Source organism: Procambarus clarkii, chromosome 31, assembly GCF_040958095.1.
Source record: "Procambarus clarkii isolate CNS0578487 chromosome 31, FALCON_Pclarkii_2.0, whole genome shotgun sequence".
Classification (NCBI taxonomy): Eukaryota; Metazoa; Arthropoda; class Malacostraca; order Decapoda; family Cambaridae; genus Procambarus; species Procambarus clarkii.
Window position 1 is genome coordinate 31105296 of NC_091180.1, and position 23885 is coordinate 31129180.

Here is a 23885-nt window from a genome sequence, read left to right on the forward strand (position 1 = left end):
GACGGGAAATTTAACATGAGTTTTATTGAGACCAAAATTATGTCAATCACCACTTATAAATCCTACTCTAACACTGGCAAAAAATTAATTAATTTGGACATGGAACAAAACCTCAGAGATCACACACATTACCTTAAAACCTGTCTCTCCCTGGCTGAGATGTTCTTCACAGCCCTCTCTGGACCCCGGTGTCCGGCACTCTCCTCGTCTAAGTCCCTACAGGACCTCTATATACAACACCCACAGGGGGGAGGGGGGAGATCTGCTGTCGCTACCCAGGTCAGAAATGCTAGGGGGGGGGGGTCGGGCCACACGTGCACAAACACTTAAACAATATTTCAACAAGCTTGTTTGACATTCACCATACACTCTTCAAGAGAGGAGTTATTAATTACGTGTGTGGCTGACCTCTGACCTGGCCAAAAGGGGGAGATCCATGGATGTTTACACATAAGAATCTGGAGTCTAATTCCCTTGCATGAAATATTACATACTTGAAACTATGCTGACTAAGACTAACCCAGGAATTTTTAATCAATATACAAGATAAACTGGAGGTCATCTGGGCTGACCTCTTGGAGAAGGCTTCCCTGGGTGTGAACTCTTAAGGGGGGGGTAGGTCACGGGTGTTACAAGACAACAGCTAGGGTACCAACACTTATGTATCAGCCTGTCAAATCCTCTGGAGGCCCTCCCCCTCAAGATGCAACACATTGAGAAGTGGAGGCCAGGTGACACGGTACACACCTGTAGCACGTGTGGGCGTCTCTTGATACCTGCGATGGTGTGTTGCTGTGTGTGGGAGTAGCAGCAGCCTCCACTCTCACCTCTACTCCTCCACACTCCTTCAACCCATCTTGCCGCTCTTCCCTCCTAGTAAGCTCACAAACCCCTAGTCCCTTTATCATATAATTGTTCTTGCTTCTTAATAACGATACAGAGCTCAATACATATTCAGTCGCCACAAACTAGATCTTTACATCAGTGTAATGTGGCAGGAGTTCGAGCCCACAAACTACTCATTCACGACCACAACGAAAAGAAAAGTAATGATTACGCAAGTTCCTAAACAGCAGGTCACACAGGGTAGAGAATGTGGGAGGGTTTGAGATGCACGTTCATTAGCAGCAGCCTGATGACACTTGGCTGTCATGTGGGAGCCAGAGAGAGAGTCAGTCACCGCGCTCCACAAGAGCAGGTCACCAGGGCAAGCAGCAGCACTAGCAGCAGGAACAGCAGCAGCACTAGCAGCAGGAACAGCAGCACCACCACCATCAGCAACAGCACCAGAATCACCACCACCACCAGCAGGAGCCTCTGACACCCACGCCACGCTCCACAGACATGGTGAAGAGGACGGGCCAGGCTGGCACCACTGATAACCACCTACAGGAATCCTTAACTAACGCACATCTGCCTGTATACGCCACCCTGGAGCCCAGACCCCAAGGGTGGCCGAACTTTTGAAGTGCGCGCGTCAAAATCACCAAATCTTCGATGCAACATTTCCTCAGGTGCTAACCGAACTTTGGGGAACATTATTTCTTGTATTTTAAGTATTGGGGAAATCGTTTCAAATAATAAACAAAAAACACTAACTGTAAAATTAAAGAATATTTTCACTGATTATTGGAACGAATGAATGTCAAATTTAGTGACGAAATTTTTACTTCAACGTCGTTCTTCCATGATGATGGCGTCAATATATTTTTTATTAGCATTTAAGGGTAATTCTCGCCGCCAAATACACCCACATAATTTAAAGTTAAATTTTTATCACAAAAAAAGTAAATGTCATAATTTTTGTTTTTATAACAGATTAGCCACAAGTTCAAGTTTTCCCAATACAACAGTGCCTAGTCTTACGTGTTTTATTTGACTAAAGCACAATAAAACTAAAGATAATAAAAGATATTCTTGCTTTAATTCTTCATCCCTTATGAGAAATAAAAAATTCACAACTCTGGAAATCTCATCACAACCACATGCACCCACAAAGGTTAATGGACATCGGTTCGTGGATAAGCCAACCAAAAATAAGTATAATTTCAAGCCTAGTACAGTGGTGGTGGTGGAGTGGGGCGCCGTGAGTTCAAGTATGTTTATCGAGACGAGAAAAAATACATCTCAAAGGGATAGAGTAGTTTAGACTATTTCTACCCCATCGGTGCTGTGAGGTCAGCCACCTGGCCAATGATGCAATGACCGAGACAAAACTTGCATGTCAGTATATCGCGGAAACATAGCTTGCAAATACCATGTTTATTTCATTTTCTTATTAATTATCAGTGCTAAAATACTGTCATTTATTGCATTTTTATATGGTATCGCTCTATTTTACACCACTATTTAATTAACTTAAAATATACAACTACGAAGAAGTTGGGTATTTAAATATTTTTAAGACGACCCCTGGGTTTCGCGGGCTGAGAAAGCACACAAAAGAAGTCGTTGGCGTGCCACAATTGGCGCGCGTGCCAAGGGTTGCCCTTCCCTGGCCTAGACTATATGTAGCTACAGCAGTGTGTCAAGAGCTAGCCATGTGATATCCCGAACTCGGAGGATGGCTTGTGACATAGGGACAGGTAATGAGCTAGCACTCACAAATTATGAGGATATCAAGAACACGAGAATGGATAAAGTCATTGCAAGGCTCTAGGTAACCCGCTCCCCCCACTGGCAGATCTAAAGGATATAATGGCTGAACAGGATTGGGAGATTAGTTACTTGCAGCCACCTTCCACCTCACCCTGATTATCTCTTGCACTATCTGGTAGACGTTTTGTACCCCCCCCCCCCCCACACACACACACACAACGTGTTGGGTGTGAACAAAACAAAATTATATTGGTGCTTCCAGACAGCTGCATGTTTGGCTCTTCAGACTTGAATGTTTGGAGCAATATAATTTTGTCAATAATGTGCGAGATATTTTGAATGTTACATCTGCGCAGCGAGCAGGTTAACTGTGATTGCTAATGAGATTCTTGCCTCCCCCTCCCTCCCTCCGTGTGTACTACCCTCGCCAACGCCCTGATAGCATGGCTATCACTGCGCGTGTCCCACATATTACTTCACTTGACTATCACATTCCTTGCTGTGGTCCACGACACGTCGTCACACACCAACATTCTCCGCTGTGGGACTACCTTGCTCCACGACACGTCGCCACACACCAACATTCCTCGCTGTGGGGCTACCTTGCTCCACGACACGTCGCCCCCACACCAACATTCTTCGCTGTGGGGCTACCTTGCTCCACGACACGTCGCCCCCACACCAACATTCTTCGCTGTGGGGCTACCTTGCTCCACGACACGTCGCCCCCACACCAACATTCTTCGCTGTGGGGTTACCTTGCTCCACGACACGTCGCCCCCACACCAACATTCTTCGCTGTGGGGCTACCTTGCTCCACGACACGACGCCCCCACACCAACATTCTTCGCTGTGGGGCTACCTTGCTCCACGACACGTCGCCCCCACACCAACATTCTTCGCTGTGGGGCTACCTTGCTCCACGACACGTCGCCCCCACACCAACATTCTTCGCTGTGGGGCTACCTTGCTCCACGACACGACGCCCCCACACCAACATTCTTCGCTGTGGGGCTACCTTGCTCCACGACACGTCGCCACACACCAACATTCCACGACGCAAGGTACACACAGTTACCTTTGGTTACCTGGCAAGATTACCACAAGGGTAACGCTGTGGCACGGATCAAGTACACGACACGTCGCCGCTGGCCAAAACAACCCACGGATCTGCGTCACTACGAAAACGCCGCTCTTGACCCACTTTACACAAATGACAGATTCGCTGCTAACACTGAACGAGGGATGGGTAGATTGGTGCACATGGGTGGAGGGAAGGAGGGCAATAAAGACGTGTGAAAGAAGAGAGAGATGAGCAAGGAGGAAAGTGCCACCGCCAAACAACACACACTGTGCAGGGACACCCACACTGTGTGGTGATCTTGCTCCTCCTAACACTGCTGCTGCCTCGTCTGCCAACACTACGGGCATGTGGGGGGTGTCCTCCCTCACACACCCAACCCATACATCAGAAAAAGAACTGACGACGTTTGATTGATGAAGATTAAGCCACCCAAGAGGTGGCACGGGCATGAATAGCCCGTAAGTGGTGGCCCTTTCGAGCCATTACCAGTATCAAAAGATGATACTGGAGATCTGTGGAGGCGCAACTGCACCCTGCGTGACGGGAGATGTCTCCCGGACCAAGTGGTGACCAAATGGTGGACGACGTTTCCGTGGTTGATGAATATTAAGTTACCAACAAGTGGTGGCACGGGCATGAGTAGCCCCGTAGGGGGGTAGATTTTTTGGGGGAATGAATCTGGTCTTGATGATGATGAAGATTAAACCACCCAAAAGGTGGCACGGGCATGAATAGCCCGGAAGTGGTGGCCCTTTTGAGCCATTACCAGTATCAATAGCTGATACTGGAGATCTGTGGAGGTGCGACTGCACCCTGCGTGACGGGAGATGTCTCCCGTGTTTTCTGGTCTTTGGTCGTGTAACATCTTAAAGTGTCTCTGAACTTTTCCGTCCATACTGGACCATCATCTAGTGTAATGCCCAGCCTCCCCTCGCTCCACACCCCCTGGGCACAGCATTCCCTCGTCAATATGCCCACCACACTCCTTAACCCTCACACACACGCCTTGCATACTGTCAAAAGACACTTGTGTGGTGGGCAAGAGGCCCCCCAGTATTCCTAACTGGCCGTACACCGTACTTTTCTTTCTTACAGTGGGCAGTTCACTTATATGAACACCATACAATGATTTCCTCAACTATTTTTTGTAAATAAAGTCATTGATAAACAATGACAGGGTTTCCGTAAGCCCTCATTACCGACAAGAATTACCGAACATCTGTTGTGACTAGTTCCATTGTATGACCTCTTGTTCTTGAAGTGACAGGTTTCAAGAATGTTTTGTAAATTGTATCCATTCCTGTTACAATTTTCCATGTAGTGATAATAGCACGTCTTGTTTTTTCTTCTATCTTCTGACTGTGACATTTAACATCTCTAGCCTCTCCTCATGGCTCTTGATTTTTCAATTCCGGAAGCATTTAGTGGCATGTCTTTGCACCTTTTCCGGTATATTGGTGTGCTTGTTGAGAAATAGGTACCATTCACTAGCTGCATATTCCAATTTTTATCTAAAAAAGAGGCGGTGAACAATTGCTTTAATATTTCGCCAATATTAATATTTAATATTTAATATTTAAATAAAAAAATATTTTTTATTTAAAAGCGATTCTGAAATTGAAAATCGTAGCATAGGCTCCTTGCACAATGTTCTTTATGTGGTCAATTTTCTATCCACGACCACTCTTAGAACTTTTTGATCAGAGTTCATTAAAGCCTCTTCACATAACTCGTACATGTGGGGATTATTTTCTCCTAGTTCACATTCCATAACATGGCATTTATTCACATTAAATTCTATCAGCCATGCATTGCTCATTGCACTTATTTTGTCCAGGGACCAGATCCACGAAGCAGTTACGCAAGCACTTACGAACCTGTCCATCTTTTCTAAATCTTTGGCGGCTTTGTTTATAATTATTAAACAGTTAATGAGCTGCGAAGCACCAGGAGGCTGTTTATAACAATAACAACAGTTGATTGGCAAGTTTTCATGCTTGTAAACTGTTTAATAAATGTAACCAAAGCCGTCAAAGATTATGGAAAGATGTACACCTTACGTAAGTGCTTACCTAACTGCTTCGTGAATCTGGCTCCAGGTCAATTTCATGGACATACCAATAGTCTAAGTGTCTTATCTTTCCTAGTAGCTTAGCATCACCAGAAAACATGTTCAAATAATTTTGTAAATACTTTCTGGTAGATCATTCGTATAGAAAAATGAACATTACTGGTGATTGAACCTCCCTGTAGTACACTGTTAGTAACATTCCTCCCTACTGACACACAGGTAAATGTATCAGACGATGTAGTTGTGTAAATGATTGTATATATATGTACATGTATATATAACATTAACAATTGTGTAACCAGCTTTGAAAGATTGTCACTTGCTTAGCTAAATGAACTATGGGGTTTAGTTCCTGAACCCATTGTGTGCCTCTGTAACCCTTTCCACCACGTGATGGGTATGGGGTACATAATAAATAAATTGAATTGATACACTGTTCCCAATTATCGCCCTCATTTGTGTCAAAAACTTTCATCCATGTCAAAAGTCCCCCCTGTCACTCCTTCAGTATACTCCAGTTTCCATAACCTCTTATTCTGGGGGCCAGATTCACGAAGCAGTTACACAAGTACTTACGAACGTGTACATCTTTCCTCAATCATTGACGGCTTTGGTTATATTCATTAAACAATTTACAAGCATGAAACTTCCCAATCGACTGTTGTTATTGTTATAAACAGCCTCCTGGTGCTTCGGAGCTCATTAACTGTTTACTGTACTCGCCTATTTGTGCTTGCGGCGGGTTGAGCTCTGGCTCTTTGATCGTTGAGCTATGGCTCTGTCAGCGTGCACATGTGCGCGCGTGTGCGTCAGTTTCAAGAACAGGAGTTGTGAGATGGTCTGGCTAGGTGACCAGAGAAAGCCCACTCACACTAATTTGAGCAGGAATACCACCACCGCCACCACACACGGGTGGAGATACAAGTGCAATTTAACAACAAACAAAAATTGAATGTGGTAAAGGAAGGAAGGAAGGAATGTGGAGGCGAAGGAAGAGGTTAAGGAGTGGGGGGGAGGACATAGAAGGAAGTGTACCAGACTTGCACACAAGGGGAGACATTGTCGCCTCTGACCACTTCCGCCCACAGCGGGGCGCGCCCCCACCACTTTACTCAACTGATTGTTCTATTTGTAGCATCTTCACAGTCTCAAGTCGTCGTCCTAACACCACGTCACATTTTGACGCTTATTTTACCCAAGGCCAAAAACTGTCCTACAAGATAATGGTACCGGCTAGCGAAACTGTTAATGTCCCGTTTTCCGTTGGTGGTCCTCTGGTAGGCTAAGATAAGGCACTTTAGTACGTTAGTTTCCTGACGTTGGGGACGCTGGCGATAACGGGCTCCCTCGCCTCGCCAAATTAACATATCGAGGCCACAAACAGAGCCTCAAGCCTAAACAAACTATTATCCACCTTGTACGTGTAATATTTACTTGTTACATTATGTAATTAGTAATGCAAAAGATTATTTCACTTTAAATATATTTCATCGTTTGAAATTTGAAGTAATGTAAATGCTGCACAAACACTCCCACGACAAACCGCACCACTGCGAACTAAAAATATATATTTATTGCAGTATGCGATAACGAACATGAAAACCTTTTTCAAAGTATGCGGGAAAAACCACACTGGAAAATACAAGACAGCCATGAGCTCATATTTGAATGTGGTTTTCTCGCTTACTTCCATATAAATAAGGTCGCAACTAAACAAATCAAACGGGCATTCAATTTCATTCACCAAGGCTATAGGAGAGACTGTACTTGGTCGTCCACCTGTAGATGAGCTATGTGCTTGGTTGTCAGTATTTTCAACGTTGAAAATCCTGCCTCACACAAGCAGGTGTTAGGACTATGGATTATGAAAGTCCATAGTGTGGACTATGGAGAAACATTTTACATTGGCAAATTGGTAAATTCAATTTACCAATTGGTAAATGGCATTGGTTTGCCATTTACATTGGCAAACCATAGTTTGCCACTGTAAATGGCAAGCGATGTATACAAAATAATGTCCAAGAAATTCTTATCTTTGCCTTTTCATCTCGTCGAGGACCGCAGTTTGGGCCAACGCTTCCCATCCTCCCGTCCCTACGCTAACCCTCTCCACCAGCTATCAATAAACCCGTTATATTAACAAGAGAATAATCCGCGTCACAGATTATACCCACTCCACAAGATAACAGCACCACATTTAGACTTGCTGTTCTATGTTGCCCGAAACGCAGTGCGTATTAGTGGCTTTAAGGCATAGTATGTATTAGCTCTATCAAGAAATCCAACAATATGTTTGCAACTAATTTTGAATGTATGTACTTTTTACCCGAATGAACATTATCTAATCTAATCTTATGCATGATCCTTTATCCTGTGTAGCAGGGAACAAAACCCAACTGAATTACTCCAATAAGGCAAAAGTGTATATTAGTTTTATCAACAAATATGTTAATAAATGGTATGATATAATCAAAACAATACAAATTTAAAACAAATTGTCAGACTGTGGCAATGTAAACAGATACACTGACAACCTCGAATTATCGTCTGACGTCAAATGCGTTGCTTGGTGATTCTGGACAACCCACAACTGCACTTTGTATTCTCATTATCAATTAAACGTCGACAGGCATTAAAACTACATTAGACATTAAAAAATCCATATAGCTACTGCATTACTTAAATGTAGTGACGCCAATTAATTTGCGTTATTGTAATTGGAGAAATTGTAATTACATACAATTACTTAAATTACACCAAAGCGGGACTAGATTTGAGCAGCATGAGAACTTGCAAATATATGTCAATGTGTGTCAATTATAAACATCTTTGAAAACAAGTAACAAATGTTGATAACCAAGACGGATCTTTTGATCCGTCGAATATTATCTAACTCGAGATGGATCAGTGACCAGTATTAAATTAAATATTAAGTTTTATTGCATACGGCAAATAACGTTTTATACCGCGAAATACAGATTTCGTCGTCCTGTGTAATTAATGAGAGCACAACATTGTAGTGAAGTGTTAAGCTTCACTACACTACATGGACATAATTCGTCCATCTAACAAAGGGGGTCTTAACCCAGAGGGGGTATCCATAACCCCTTTGTTGGTCCAAAAGCCAAATATCAAGTGCATAGGATTCGGTCACTGAACAACTTTAGAAAAATGTCACTAGTTGTAGTTTGTTGTGAATTCGTGATTTGCTGCGTTTCTATAATATTTTTTAATTTATTTCAAGTATTCCGTTCCCAGCAATGCATATGTACAGTAAAACCAAGCTGTTCACATACAGTACTTTAAAGTCATACTGGTGGTGGTGGTGATCTCGGCAGTCTAGCTAAGGTGATGTTGGTACATATTGAGGTTCTATTAATCCATTGGGGTTCTATAATCGTGAAAATGGTTAAGAACCTGAATTATTTAAGAATTCCTGGATTATTATTATTATTATAACCGTGTGCTCTGAAAAAGTGGGCCAAACGCCCAACAGTCACAACAAAAGTGGGCCAAACGCCCAACAGTCACAACAAAAGTGGGCCAAACGCCCAACAGTCACAACAAAAGTGGGCCAAACGCCCAACAGTCACAACAAAAGTGGGCCAAACGCCCAACAGTCACAACAAAAGTGGGCCAAACGCCCAACAGTCACAACAAAAGTGGGCCAAACGCCCAACAGTCACAACAAAAGTGGGCCAAACGCCCAACAGTCACAACAAAAGTGGGCCAAACGCCCAACAGTCACAACAAAAGTGGGCCAAACGCCCAACAGTCACAACAAAAGTGGGCCAAACGCCCAACAGTCACAACAAAAGTGGGCCAAACGCCCAACAGTCACAACAAAAGTGGGCCAAACGCCCAACAGTCACAACAAAAGTGGGCCAAACGCCCAACAGTCACAACAAAAGTGGGCCAAACGCCCAACAGTCACAACAAAAGTGGGCCAAACGCCCAACAGTCACAACAAAAGTGGGCCAAACGCCCAACAGTCACAACAAAAGTGGGTCAAACGCCCAACAGTCACAACAAAAGTGGGTCAAACGCCCAACAGTCACAACAAAAGTGGGTCAAACGCCCAACAGTCACAACAAAGTGGGTCAAACGCCCAACAGTCACAACAAAGTGGGTCAAACGCCCAACAATCACAACAAAGTGGGTCAAACACCCAACAACCACAACAACAAAAGTGGATAAACACCCAACAACCACAACAAAATTGGATAAACACCCAACAACCACAACAAAATTGGATAAACACCCAACAACCACAACAAAATTGGATAAACACCCAACAACCACAACAAAAGTGGGCCAAACGCCCAACAGTCACAACAAAAGTGGGCCAAACGCCCAACAGTCACAACAAAAGTGGGCCAAACGCCCAACAGTCACAACAAAAGTGGGCCAAACGCCCAACAGTCACAACAAAAGTGGGCCAAACGCCCAACAGTCACAACAAAAGTGGGCCAAACGCCCAACAGTCACAACAAAAGTGGGTCAAACGCCCAACAGTCACAACAAAAGTGGGTCAAACGCCCAACAGTCACAACAAAAGTGGGTCAAACGCCCAACAGTCACAACAAAGTGGGTCAAACGCCCAACAGTCACAACAAAGTGGGTCAAACGCCCAACAATCACAACAAAGTGGGTCAAACACCCAACAACCACAACAACAAAAGTGGATAAACACCCAACAACCACAACAAAATTGGATAAACACCCAACAACCACAACAAAATTGGATAAACACCCAACAACCACAACAAAATTGGATAAACACCCAACAACCACAACAAGAGTGGATAAACACCCAACAACCACAACAAAATTGGATAAACACCCAACAACCACAACAACAAAAGTGGGGCAAACATCCAACAACCACAACAAAACGTGGCAATTGCCCCTCCCCCCCCCCAAAAAAAAAAAGTGGCAAACCCTAGGAATAATAAAGCGAACTTTTGCGTTTAAGGGAAAGAAGGTACAGTAGTTATTCAACTGTATAAATCTCAGGTGCCCCCCACATTTGACTTATTGTATCCAAGTATGGAGATCTCATGTTCAGAAAGACACAGCTGCTTTGGAGAAAGTTCAACACCGGGCAACGAACTCCCATACCAGGAATAGTTGATGGCCTCAGGGTTAACACTGCAAACCAGACATGACAGTGCAGTTGTCATCGAAACTTTAAGATACTGAAAAATTTTGAGGATATTGATTCAGACATCTTAAGGTCAAATTCAGTACAAACAAGGAGCAACTGTTTCAAGCTCAAGCCCCAATGAAAGACAGGAAATAGATGTTTTTTATAATCCATGGGTTATAAACCCATGGAATAGCTTACCCACCAAAGCCGTAAGTGCCAAAACACTGCTGAATTTTAATATCCAGCTTTAAAAAATCAAGACAAATGGAGGAGACCTTTGACAAGCTGCTGGCTTCCTGACCTCATCAAGGCCACTAGTAAGTTACTCTCAGGTAAGTTTAGGTAAATGGTCATCTGTCTGCAAACTATGTTTATCAAGGTTTTCTCGCAATGCATTTAAATCCTCTATTTTTTTTTATATTCAATACAGTACTTTTGTCATCAGCTTTACGTTTTCTGCAATGACACATGGGTTCACTTCACTAGGTAAGGTGCACAAATTAAGAACAGATCTAAGACCTACCCTTGCAAGAAATTGTTTGCCACATCCTTCCAGATTTACATCCTTTCTGATCCTTCCTCGTTGAGACCCTTTGTTTTCTGCCCCTCAGGTACTTTCTTATATAGTTCAGTGTTTTTAAATATCACAACTTGTCTCTGCATCATCTACACTAGATACCATTTCCCACAAAAAGCTAATAATTTTTGAACAGGCAAATAAAATTTTTGCAGCCTTTTTTTTGCATGTCAAACTTTTGTGACCATGTCATTAAAACTCCACACAGTTTGTCAGCCACAACAACAATCACATGTCACATGTAAGTCACATGTAATCACATGTAACAATCTGCATGTCAAATTTTTGTGACCATGTCATTAAAACTCCACACAGTTTGTCAGCCACAACTCGTCCATTTGAAACGGTTTGTCCTCCAATATAAAATTTATCTTCTCCAGGTGTTCAACTATTCTTTTTTGTGTTACTTTCTCTTGTACAGTATTTTGCAAGGAATATGTTAGAAATGAATCTAATAGTTTAGGCTTTCCTGTCTGTTCCATTTCTTGACAACTGGGACATTTGCCTTTTCCAGATTCCCAGAGTTCTTAAGTCTATTCAGCAACAGTACCATTGAAGCTTCCTTCTGCAGTCCTGATATCTCCCCTGGCTGGCCCTACTGCTTTTGCTACCTTTAGTTCCTGCATGTGTTATTGATCTCCACTTTGATGACTATTATATTGTACTACCTAATTTTGCTTCTGGACAATCTCCAGTCTGGTTAGGTTTTGTAGACTTTGAACATATGGTTAAGTTCCTCTCACACACTTTTTGCTTCTGTGAGTATCCCATATCTTGCCTGACCCCATTATCTGTTGTGTTCCTCTGCATGCAACTATGCAACAACACTGACTCAGTATTGGGGAAGAGGATAGTGGAAGTGAGGTATGCTGTGTATACACAGTACAGAATGTATTGTGAAAGTGATCTAGCAGAGGAATAGTGCATGGAACGAAACTACACAGATTTGGTGGCTGAGGTTGGAGTAGACTAGTTAAGAAGAATCAGGAAAGATCTGTACCTCACTACCTAAGTAACACTTATTCACTCATCTAGTTTACCTGAGAGCCACTAACTAGTGACCTTGACGAGGACAAGAAGCCAGCAGACTGTTAAAGGTCCCTCCCCCATTTGCCTCAATGATCTTTTTTCCAGCTGTACTTTAAAAGAACAGTTTTGACATTTACAGCTTTGGTGGGTACCCTATGGGTGAAATAGCATCTTTTGTTCTCAGTCCTACATTGTGGCTTGTTGAGCTTGACACCATTGCTCCTTGTTTGTGTTACCTCTGACCTTTTGAAGAAATTTTCCAGATCAACATCCTCCAAATCGTTCAGTATTTTAAAAGCTTCAATAAGATTACTCCTGTCATGCCTGGTTTGCAGTGTTAGCCCTGTGGCCCTGAACCGTTCCCGATATACAAGTTGTCCTAGCTCTGGAATGATTTTTGTTGCCCGATGTTGCACTTTCTCCAGAGCAGCTACAGTATATCCTTCTGAAGATGAGGTCTCCATGCTTGGATACAGTAATCTAAATCATCTATCATTATCTCATTTACAGTATCATTGCTTGGGGATCTATAACCCAAAATTACTCAAGCCATTACAGTATTTAACATAAATCTTCAATCATAACAATAACAAACTCCAATCACAGACATCACTCAGCACCCTTACTGCAATCCCAGAATGTTAAATATAGTCAATTTACACACACTTAAGTGTACTGTACTCTGTATCTATAAAACTCTGAACCACAATGCTTATCCTGACAGCAAACACTTTCAAGAAGGCTGTAACAGAACCCATGGACACCACATGACAAAAATGTCTGATATTCCTAAAGATACTAAACCAAAACAGAAATGATGTGCACATCAAAGGTGCCAAACTATGGAATAACCTCCCAAATGAGACAGGCCTGTACTCCACTCAAACAGTGTAAAATAAAAACTAATAAATATCTAACATGTAATAAATTTCATTTGCATTTCCTCCTCCAAAATAAATAATTTGTTTGTTTTGCTATTATTGTAAATTTTAAATACTGTAAAATCTATGCAATTTATCATTATCACCTAAATGTTGAATACCATTTGCTATTTTCTTTAACAATTTATATACAGTATTGGTTTAATTCTTTAATACTATATTGTTTACCTCATTAAATCAATCAATAATACAGTACTGTACCATATATCCAATTTAAAATTATGCCCAAAATGCTTTGCATGCTAGTTGGTTTATTAAATATGCATTTTATGAAACAACTATTCGATCACTACTGGAATCACTACAACTACAGTACTACAATCAATACTATATTTTTTAAATATAATTATTATTATTAATACTGTATTATTTTGGGCATTATGAGAAGAGCCTATGCTATGCTTTCAAACTTCTGAATTGCTTTCAAATAATGTACAGTACAAGAATGGTGAAATATTAAATAAATTGCTCAACATTTGAGACCATTGGAATTATCAGTTTTATGGTTCGCATACCTCAAGAAGTACGTCAATAAACTAGAGAAGGTGCCAAGACATGCTATTAAATGGTTTTAAGAACAGAGTTAAAAGATGCTAAAGGTGTTAAATATGCCTAAGCAAATAGAAAGAAAAAGAGGAAATATGACCACTACATATAAAATAGTAACAGGAAAATAGACAAGGAAATTTTTTTAAACCTGCATCAGGAAGAGGTCATAGTTAACAAATATGCCTAAAAAAAAAAAAAAAAAAAAAATTTAGCAGAGTAAGATGGTACAAGTGAGAAGTCTGAATGCCAATACTAATCTGTAGTTTCGAGGCATCATATGACGAAGATTAGTTGAACAATAGGATACCACGAGCATAGCTCTCGCCCTGTAACTACACTTTGACAATTACCCGTTGATTGAAAGCCGAGAGGCGTGATCAAAGAGCCAAAGTTAAGCCCATGTGAAGTACAATTAAGCGAGTACTCTTGCTCCAATTAAACAATCCTAACCATCCATCTACTCAACCACATCTGCACCAACCCATTCTTGCCCTATTTTCTGCAAGCCCACTTTCCCTCCCATTACTCCCCCATCCATCTTGCTTGATGGATGCATGAACTGAATGAATTGTGCTTCTAGGTCTCTCCTTTCAACCTGTTTTAACATATTTTGCACTCTGCAGGTAGGTACCCAATTCTTCTAAAGCACACTCTTGGTTCTATTCAAAGTTTCAAATTCAACATTGTGAGAATGTAAGACATCTTGCCATAAACCACTCCAAGACTGAGTAGCTATGCAAAATAGCCTTTTTTTTGTAAGTTCTACTTATCAGTCAACATATCCTATTCAACAGTTTCATTTACTGTAATACAGTACAGTAGTTGTGTCATGATTTAATTTAATGGATAAAACATTTACCTCACACACAGGTGTACCCCCCTACATTCACATTAACGGCAGCCTCTTAACCATGTCCACACCTTGCCCAAATCCAACCTGTCATTTCCTGGCAAAGCTGGAAACAGCATTGTTCAAGTATGTTTTTTGAGATAGGGCATTGGACTGCCTAGTCAAATCGGTTCCAAAGCAAGTCAACATTGTCACTTCTCACACCAGCCTCAATATAACTTAAAGCAATGACCACAATAATGAACTGCCTCCAACCTGACCATACAGCCTGCAGTGTTCTCTAATACTGTCTCAATTACTCCAACACTGTAAATAAGAAATACTATATATTTTTTGTTTACCATTATTGTGTTTTATTGTTTATTTATTGAGGCATCCTAAAGAGTTAGACACCACATTAAAGAGTCAAGACTGAATTTACCTGAGGGCCACCATCTCACTCATGGTCTGAACAAGGACAGTAAGCCAGTGGCTTGTCAAAGCTCCCCCCTCATTTGTCCTCATGATTTTATACAACATTTATTTTATCAATGTTTTGGTATTTACAGCTATGGTAGGTAGGTAGTGAGTGCCATGGGTTTGTAACCCTATGGGTGAAAAAGCATCTCCCGTTTCCTATCCTACATTTAATTCACCATGTTGGGGGACAGGCAGCCAGAGTGTATTCATACATGTTTGGCTTTTATCAAGGTCAAAGTTCTAATTACTGACCTCACCCATGATGCAACCCCACAACAAGCTAACTTCAGAATACCTACTCTCTGCTAGGTGAACAAAGGCATTAGGTGAAAGGAAATGTGCCCAACCATTTCTGTTCCACCCGGGATTCAAACCTGGAATTCTTGATTGTGCATCGAGAACAAACCCGACTGTACTTCCAGGACCCTCTTTATATATAACAAAAGTTAGTCTTATATTGAGGTCCCACTCAAGGTCAAATTACTGACCCTCCCCAGGGTGCAACCCCCACAACAGTTCCCTAACTCCTGGGTGCCTATTTACTGTACTGTACTGCTTCAGATGAAAGGAAAATATTCTCAACCATTTCTGTTCTACTCTGGGACTATTGTAAGGCCACATATCGGCAATAGTAGAATAAACAGAAATAATTAATCTATATATTGGTGACTTGCATACTTAGTACATACATTTGACAAGTAAAGAGGTTTTTGCATACATTGCCCACCTTACTTAAATTTGCACTTTTAAACCAAATTTAGCTGCACACTATTTTGGCAAGTGATTCATGAAATTTCCTCGATTTTCTAGGGCTACTTTTTTTTGCATACTACTTTTGATTGAAGATCAACTATATCAAACAGGAACTTCATTGATAAAGCCTCACTTTTTTTTATTTATATATACAGTAGAAGAATTCTTACATTCTTGTAAACCCACTAGCAAGCATAGCATTTCGGGCAAGTCCTTAATCCTAATTTTTTCCCCGAAATACAAACCCCAAACTGTTTAACCACCAGGTACCCATTCACTGCTGGGTGAACAAAGGTTACAGTTAAGGATTAGTGCCCAGTCAATCCTCCAAGGCCAGGATGCGAACCCAGGCCAAAGTGCTTGTGAAGTGTCGGGCAAGTGCTTTACCATTGTGCCATGGGGACTGCCCTTCTAAAGCTTTATGTGGTGTTAATTATCTGTGTTATACACACTCACTACACAATATACATCTCACAGGCTGAGTTTGGCTTGGTGTTGAAATCTGAATATCAATAATTTCATGTATGAAGTGACCTGTAATACTTATGCTGTACTCCACTACCTCCCACAGGGTGGGTATGGGGCCCCATGGGATGGTTTGAGATCTATCACCCACTGGATGGGGTATAAGATCCACCACTGCCCTCGGGATGGGTATGGGGGTCCACTATCGCACTCGGGATGGGTATGGAAGTCCACTATCATACTCGAGATGGGTATGGGGGTCCACCACTGCCCTCGGGATGAATATGGGGTCCACTATCATACTCAGGATGGCTATGGGAGTCCACTATCGCACTCGTGATGGGTATGGGGGTCCACTATTGCACTTGGGACGGGTATGGGGGTCCACCATTGCACTCGGGATGGGTATGGGGGTCCACCATTGCACTCGGGATGGGTATGGGGGTCCACCATTGCACTTGGAACGGCTATGGGAGTCCACTATCGCACTCGTGATGGGTATGGGGGTCCACTATTGCACTTGGGATGGGTATGGAGGTCCACCATTGCACTCAGAATGGGTATGGGGCACTCGGTATGGGTGTCCACCATCGCACTCGGGATGGGTATGGGGGTCCACTATCACACTCGGGATGGGTATGGGGGTCCACTATCACACTCGGGATGGGTATGGGGGTCCACTATCGCACTTGGAACGGGTATGGGGGTCCACTATCACACTCGGGATAGGTATGGGGGGTCCACTATCACACTCGGGATGGGTATGGGGGTCCACTATCACACTCGGGGATGGGTATGGGGGTCCACTATCGTACTCGGGATGGGTATGGGGGTCCACTATCATACTCGGGATGGGTATGGGGGTCCACTATCGTACTCGGGATGGGTATGGGGATCCACCATCGCACTTGGAATGGGTATGGAGTGCATAACAAATGAGCCCATTCACCCACACCATCACAGATCTCTCACTCAGAACTTCCTCTCAAAAGTTTATTTTAGTGAATACTCCACAGAAACTAAATTGTGCGATATTATACTAGCAAGTAAAAGAAAAAATGCTGTAAATATGTGCAGTTTAAACTCAAGTATTTGCTTCATATAAGCACAAAGAAAACGATATTCCTGAAAGTAATGTTTAAGAAGAAGAATCCTCCCCAGGCAGGAACTTGGCACCAGAGTGTGATAGAGTACATGCATGCACTCTACCCCATTTTAGGGGTTTTGTACCTTTGTAAATTGGAGTGAGAGGAAGGAGGAGAGGTCCACGAGGTAGAGGAAGGTCTCCCAGGAGCGTAACACCTGTACCCACCTCGGCCACCTTGACACTAGTGGGAGGAGGAACTCGCTTTGTTATTGTTGACGTCTCTACCTTCAGGACTACTTGAGTTTCCTCCTACTCTTATTTACCACATTTATTATGCCTTTCCTGCATTATCTTATCACTTGGTTTGTGTTTTATATCACCGTTAGGCTCTGATGATTCTCTTAAGGTACGATGTAGGTTGACTGCAGCAGGATTTGTGTGTTATTTCATGTGTCATTTCCTGGAACTCTTGTGATACGATGATTTCTCTAGCACTTCGGTATCTAAAATGTTAGTCGTTTTGTTGGGGTCAGGCAGCCTGTGTATATATAATGGGAATGGGGTCCACTATTGCACTCATAATGGGTATGGCGTCCACTATCGCACTCATTATGGTTATGGGGTCCACTATTAACGCATATTGGGTATAGGGTCCACTATCGCACTCATATTGGGTATAGGGTCCACTACCGCACTCATAATGGGTATAGAGTACACTATCGCACTCATAATGGATATAGGGTCCACTATCGCACTCATAATTGGTATAGGGTTCACTATCACACTCATAATGGGTATGGGTACACTATCGCACTCATAATTGGTATAGGGTCCACTAACGCACTCATAATTGGTATAGGGTTCACTATCGCACTCATAATGGATATAGGGTCCACTATCACACTCATAATGGGTATAGGGTTCACTATCACTCATAATGGGTATGGATTCCACTATTAACTCGTAATGGGTATAGGGTCCACTATCGCACTCATAATAGGTATGGAGTGCATAACAAATGAGCCCATTCACCTACACCATCACAAATCACTGAAGCTCCCACACTCAAAACTTCCTCTCAAAAGTTATATATAAGCCTACTACTACGGTAGGCTTATACAAACCATCCTCCTGAAATGATAGTACTTATAGTAACTGTATCGGTCGAAAGTACCAATATGTAGTGATGGACATACCATCACTACATATTTATTATTAAACCACTGTTTTATAATAAATTATATATTAATTAATACTTAGTTTTTTGTAATTAATAATAATTTGTACTATTAATTTGAGTTCAGAAAAAAACTAAAAACCAAACTTAAATATTACTAAGCTTAGCATAGCACATAAATGTACTATATTTAACTGAATTTACCTGAGGACCACTAACACTCTAGTGGCCTCTCCCAGGGACAGGTCGATCTGTATATATCCGTTTTGGATAACGTCGGTTCGGTACACAAAAACCTCTAATACTTTTGTATACACAAACCTTTTCGTACATATATATGCGCTGGCTTGTGTTCGCTGCTGATCTCGTAAAGTACCTTACCTTACCTTACCTTGAGGTTACCTTGAGGAGCTTCCGGGGCTTAGCGTCCCCGCGGCCCGGTCGTCGCCAGGCCTCCTGGTTGCTGGACTGATCAACCAGGCTGTTGGACGCGGCTGCTCGCAGCCTGACGTATGAGTCACAGCCTGGTTGATCAGGTATCCTTTGGTAAAATAAAAGTAAAGTAAAGTAACCCAATCAATCGCCCTCTGGAAGCATCACCCTGATGGCTTCATCAGTTTTCGTCTTCCAAGACAATAAATTGACCAAAAACGAGACAATAGAATAAAGATTATAATAAATTAAGAATATGAATAAATAGATGGCACATGATCATATAATTACCGCATGTCTTCAAATAATATGTAAGTTAGGTGTTTTAATAAGTCCTTTTACAATTTAATGAATAAAAAGGCTTTCTTGCCTTAACATGTTTATATAATGATAATCACATGAACATATCTGCATTAAAATCAGTGTGTAATTCCGATTTGGGCCTCCACCACCTTCTTCTTGTTCCAACCGTCTACCATTATTTGCAAGAGTGGACTTTCTAATGGACTTTCTTTACATGAATGTCAAAAACATTAATGCTGTGTTCTCTCATAAACCCAATGTACCTTCTTGTGTGTGTGTGTGTGTGTGTGTGTATATATATATATATATATATATATATATATATATATATATATATATATATATATATATATATATATATATATATATATATATATATATATATATATATATTTATATATATATATATATATATATATATATATATATATATATATATATATATATATATATATATATATATATATATTGCGTGTAAGTTGTAATAAATTATTCCTAAATTCAAATTCAAATTCAACTGTTTATCCAGGTAAGGTACATACATACGGTGTGATACAAACATTAAAGGATTTATAGATAGAGTTAGTACATACAATGCCTAAAGCCACTATTACGCAAAACGTTTCGGTCAGGAAAAACACTAAGACCTATATGTACAGTTGTTCTTCCTTGTGAAGAATTAGCAAAAATGGCACTTGTAAGGGCGCCAACGTTCAGCCTGCCCGCTTTATTAAGTTGGATTAGGGCATGGCTATACCAAAGGAAACAAATAGTTAGTATAAATGGAGTTAAGTCATTGTGGAAAAATGTTGTAAGTGGAGTGCCTCACGGCTCTGTTCTGGGACCTCTGTTATTCATAATATATATAAATGATTTAGATTCAGGTTTGAGTAGCAATATTTGCAAATTTGCCGATGATACAAATAGAGGTATTGAAACTATTAGTTTGCGGATACAATTACAAGACCGAGAGTTAAATTTCCTTAATCTATACATCTCTGATAGCTCCTTTGATTTAAGATACTTGCCAGTGGTGTCCCGTCTCCCCAGCACTGTTTGTCATATAATGACATAATGGGGTGCATACCCCAATGGGTATGGGGTGCATAATGAATGAGCTAAACTAAAAAAAAACTAAGCCACAGGATTTGTAGATCAGTGTTTAAAGGGAATTCGGAAGTAATAATACAGCTGATGCCATCTGTTGGCAAAAAATAACACTATCAACAGGCCCAGTAGCCATAAAATACAGCTTATGCCATCTGTTGACATCAAATTACACTATAAATAAGCCACCCTACAAAATACAGCTGCCGCCATCTGTTGCATCAACTATGCACTATCAAGAGCCGAACAGCAGCCAGTAAGGCGGGTTGTTGCGCTGAAGCAAGAATTCCCGCGCTTCCATCTCATTGGTAGAAATTCTTTATTGACATTCACCGCAACAGCCAATCACAGGAAGGGATCAGCTAAAGGTTCCACCCATTTAATGTAAGTAAAGTAAAGTAAAGTAAATTTTATTGCCCGAAACGCTTTGCGTAATAGTGGCTTTAGGCATTGTATGTACTAGCTCTTATCTATAAAGCCAACAAACTTTGTAAAATCTCTTTATGTATGTACCTTTGCCTAAATAAAAATTATTGTTATTATTATTATTATTATTATTATTATTATTATTATTAAAGAAAGTACATACATAGTTGATTTACAAACATAATGTTGGATTTATAGATAGAGCTAGTACATACAATACCTAAAGCCACTAGTACGCATAGCGTTTCGGGCAAATAAAAAATTAATAAATCATCTTTGTTCATCACACTGACCCTGCTTATGACTTTCTGTTCCAACTTTAATCTACCCATAAAATGAGGTGCTGTTTATTTGAAAGTGATAATTAAATATTGCAGGATATAACAGTTGTTATAGAAAGATAGCCTGGCTTCTTGGCCTGGCAATCTTTTATTTGATGTCAATCCCAATCCGTCCATGTTGGGCATGTACCCAACAGCAATTACTGTACTGGGAAAATTTTACTAAAGCTAGCCCCTAGCATCTGGCCTCCAGCCTCAGACAGACAGATATTTCCATTTATATATAAATATAGACAAAGAGAGAGAGGAAGTGTCTTTAGGGCCTCAGAGAATGGGAGAAAGTGTTTTTAGGGTTTCAGCGAGCGAGAGGGAGCAATAGGAAATGTTTTTAGGGCTTAAGAGAGTGGAAGAAGTGTTTTAGGGCTTCAGAGAGCGAGAAGATGAGTTTTTACGACTTGGAAGAGTGGAAGTATTTTTCGGACTTCAGAGAGCAGGAGGGAACATGTAGGCATAAAACAACTTTGGATCTTTCTTTAAGTTTTGAGCAAGTTATTTTTCGTAGTTCCTTTTGGCTGATCTGATTTCCTGGGTGGCTGAGTTTAGTGCCCTTTTATATATCTCATACACAATGATGTCCATCGTGGATTTATACATTCTCCAGAAGTTCCTCTTAGTTATCAAAGCTTGTTTTACTGCCAGAGTCAGCCATCAAGTTTTGTTTCATTTCTTCCTCCTTTTTGGTACATACTTTTGAACGAGTTCCGTGATGACCTTCATGAAGTGTTGCCAAGATGCTTCCATGTCCTGTTCACTTATTAGCTCCCTCCAGGAGATGTTTTGTAGTTCCTCTCATTACTTCACAGTCTCATCAATGGTAATCTAGAAATTCATCATCATGAACGTTTATGTGGGTTTCTGTATTTGTAATTCATCTTAAAATATCAATACCATGTGACTAATTTTGCTTACATTTTTTCTCGTAATTAGTAATTATCAAAAGAAGCACCAAGCCGGGAAGGCTATGTAGCACCATCTTTGTTGTAATAAGTTATTTTTGTGTTACTCCTATTTTAAATTGTTATTTACTAAGAATTATGTACTTTCTACATTTAATGTCATCTAATTTCTTGCATTTCTCTGATAGTGTTTACTCATGTCCTTTATGATCCTTGTTTATTTTGAAGAGTTGGCCGCATTAAACTTGAATTATACTATATTACTCTATTATGTTCCAAGAAAAAATTATAAGAAAGAGTCGCTACTTTTCTAAATTATTCCTTGTACTTCCATTGTTATTAATGTAAATAAACTACTGTACTGTTGCTAGAACTGCTGACTCCATAATGTAATATTCCAAACCTGTCATCCTAAAGTATCACCTTTTTTTTTAATTCATGTGTTATTTTCTTTGAATGTTCTCATTTTGTTAGTTTACTGCTCTTTTAGTATTAAGTGTTTTACCCCTTTCACACCTTCAGTTAATTTTTTTTTATATATTTATTTTAAGTCTTGCCCGAAACATTTTGCATAAGTCGCTTCATTATTATGTGTAACTCCTGTCTCTACAATTGTACATTACTCTTATGTTATTTGTACACACATTCTCTTGAAAAAACATTATTATTATTATTATTATTATTATTATTATATTGTTCTGAATGCATTCAAGCATAGGCTCTGAACCGAATCTCTTATCAACTGTCTATGACAATCATCACTTCAATGATAACAATTGTAAGTACTATACAGCAAATCTTGCCAACAATGTATTATCAAATAACCATAATATATCTCTAACAGCAATATAAGGTCCCTTAGCAATCACCATGATGCCTTATTTCAAACACTAAATGACCAATTCTCCTTTGTTGTTCTTACTAAAAATTTGGTTGATTGATGACCTTACCTAACTATATATAATACAGTATTCCCATTTATTCAGCTATCCACAACTGTAGACTAAGCCAGAGAGGTGGTGGTACAGCAATTTATTACCATAAGGAGCTTTCGTGCACAAAAGTTAACAAATCTAGAGACGCCCATTGAGAGTACATATTTTCCCAGTTCAAAATTAAGAGCTTGAACACCAACTTAACTTTCAGCAGTCTACAGGATTCATAACACTGATGTAGTTGAATTCAACTCCAATCTTAGCAACTTGATGATAAGGAACAAGCTTACAAAAATCAATTATTATTAACTGGAGATTTCAATGACCTATGCCAGCCTGACAACCCATTCGTTGCCAGCTGTGTAAACATTGCTCCTTGTCCGTGTTACATCTGAACTTTTGAAGAAGTGGTATGGATCAATATCCTCCAAATTGTTCAATATTTTGAAAGTATCATGCAGCTCAGAACAATGCTGTACTGTACAACTTGGAACAATGCTGTATTGTACAGCACAGAACAATGCTGTACTGTATAACTCGGAACATTGCCAAAGAGCAAAGAACAGTACAGCACAACACTGTATAATACAGCATTGTACAGTACATATGAAATAAGGATCTACATGTTTTTGTACCGAGAATAATAAAAATTTACA

At 40.6% G+C, this 23885-nt stretch overlaps 2 protein-coding genes across 2 annotated transcripts in view; one reads left to right on the forward strand and one right to left on the reverse strand.

The window, feature by feature from the left end:
• The window catches only part of LOC123758853 (AKT-interacting protein), a 98974-nt gene extending 81060 nt beyond the window's left edge, over positions 1 to 17914 (reverse strand). The window contains exon 1 of the mRNA XM_045743598.2: positions 17756 to 17914. The gene's annotated coding sequence lies outside the window, so the exon portion shown is untranslated. The remainder of the gene's footprint in view (positions 1 to 17755) is intronic.
• On the forward strand, positions 7640 to 10921 carry LOC138370241 (ribosome-binding protein 1-like). The gene is made up of 3 exons (XM_069334245.1): positions 7640 to 7668; positions 9231 to 10400; positions 10822 to 10921. The coding sequence occupies exons 1-3, from the start codon at positions 7640 to 7642 to the stop codon at positions 10919 to 10921; spliced, it is 1299 nt and encodes a 432-aa protein (XP_069190346.1).
• Positions 17915 to 23885: the final 5971 nt, after the last annotated feature.

Excerpts from the sequence above, each read along its gene's own strand:
- LOC138370241 (XM_069334245.1), top strand. The coding sequence starts at position 7,640 with ATGGAGAAACATTTTACATTGGCAAATTG. Across the intron at positions 7,669-9,230 it reads CATTTTACATTGGCAAATTG|TGGGCCAAACGCCCAACAGT; the intron begins GTAAATTCAATT and ends GCTCTGAAAAAG. Across the intron at positions 10,401-10,821 it reads CGCCCAACAATCACAACAAA|AAAGACACAGCTGCTTTGGA; the intron begins GTGGGTCAAACA and ends TCTCATGTTCAG.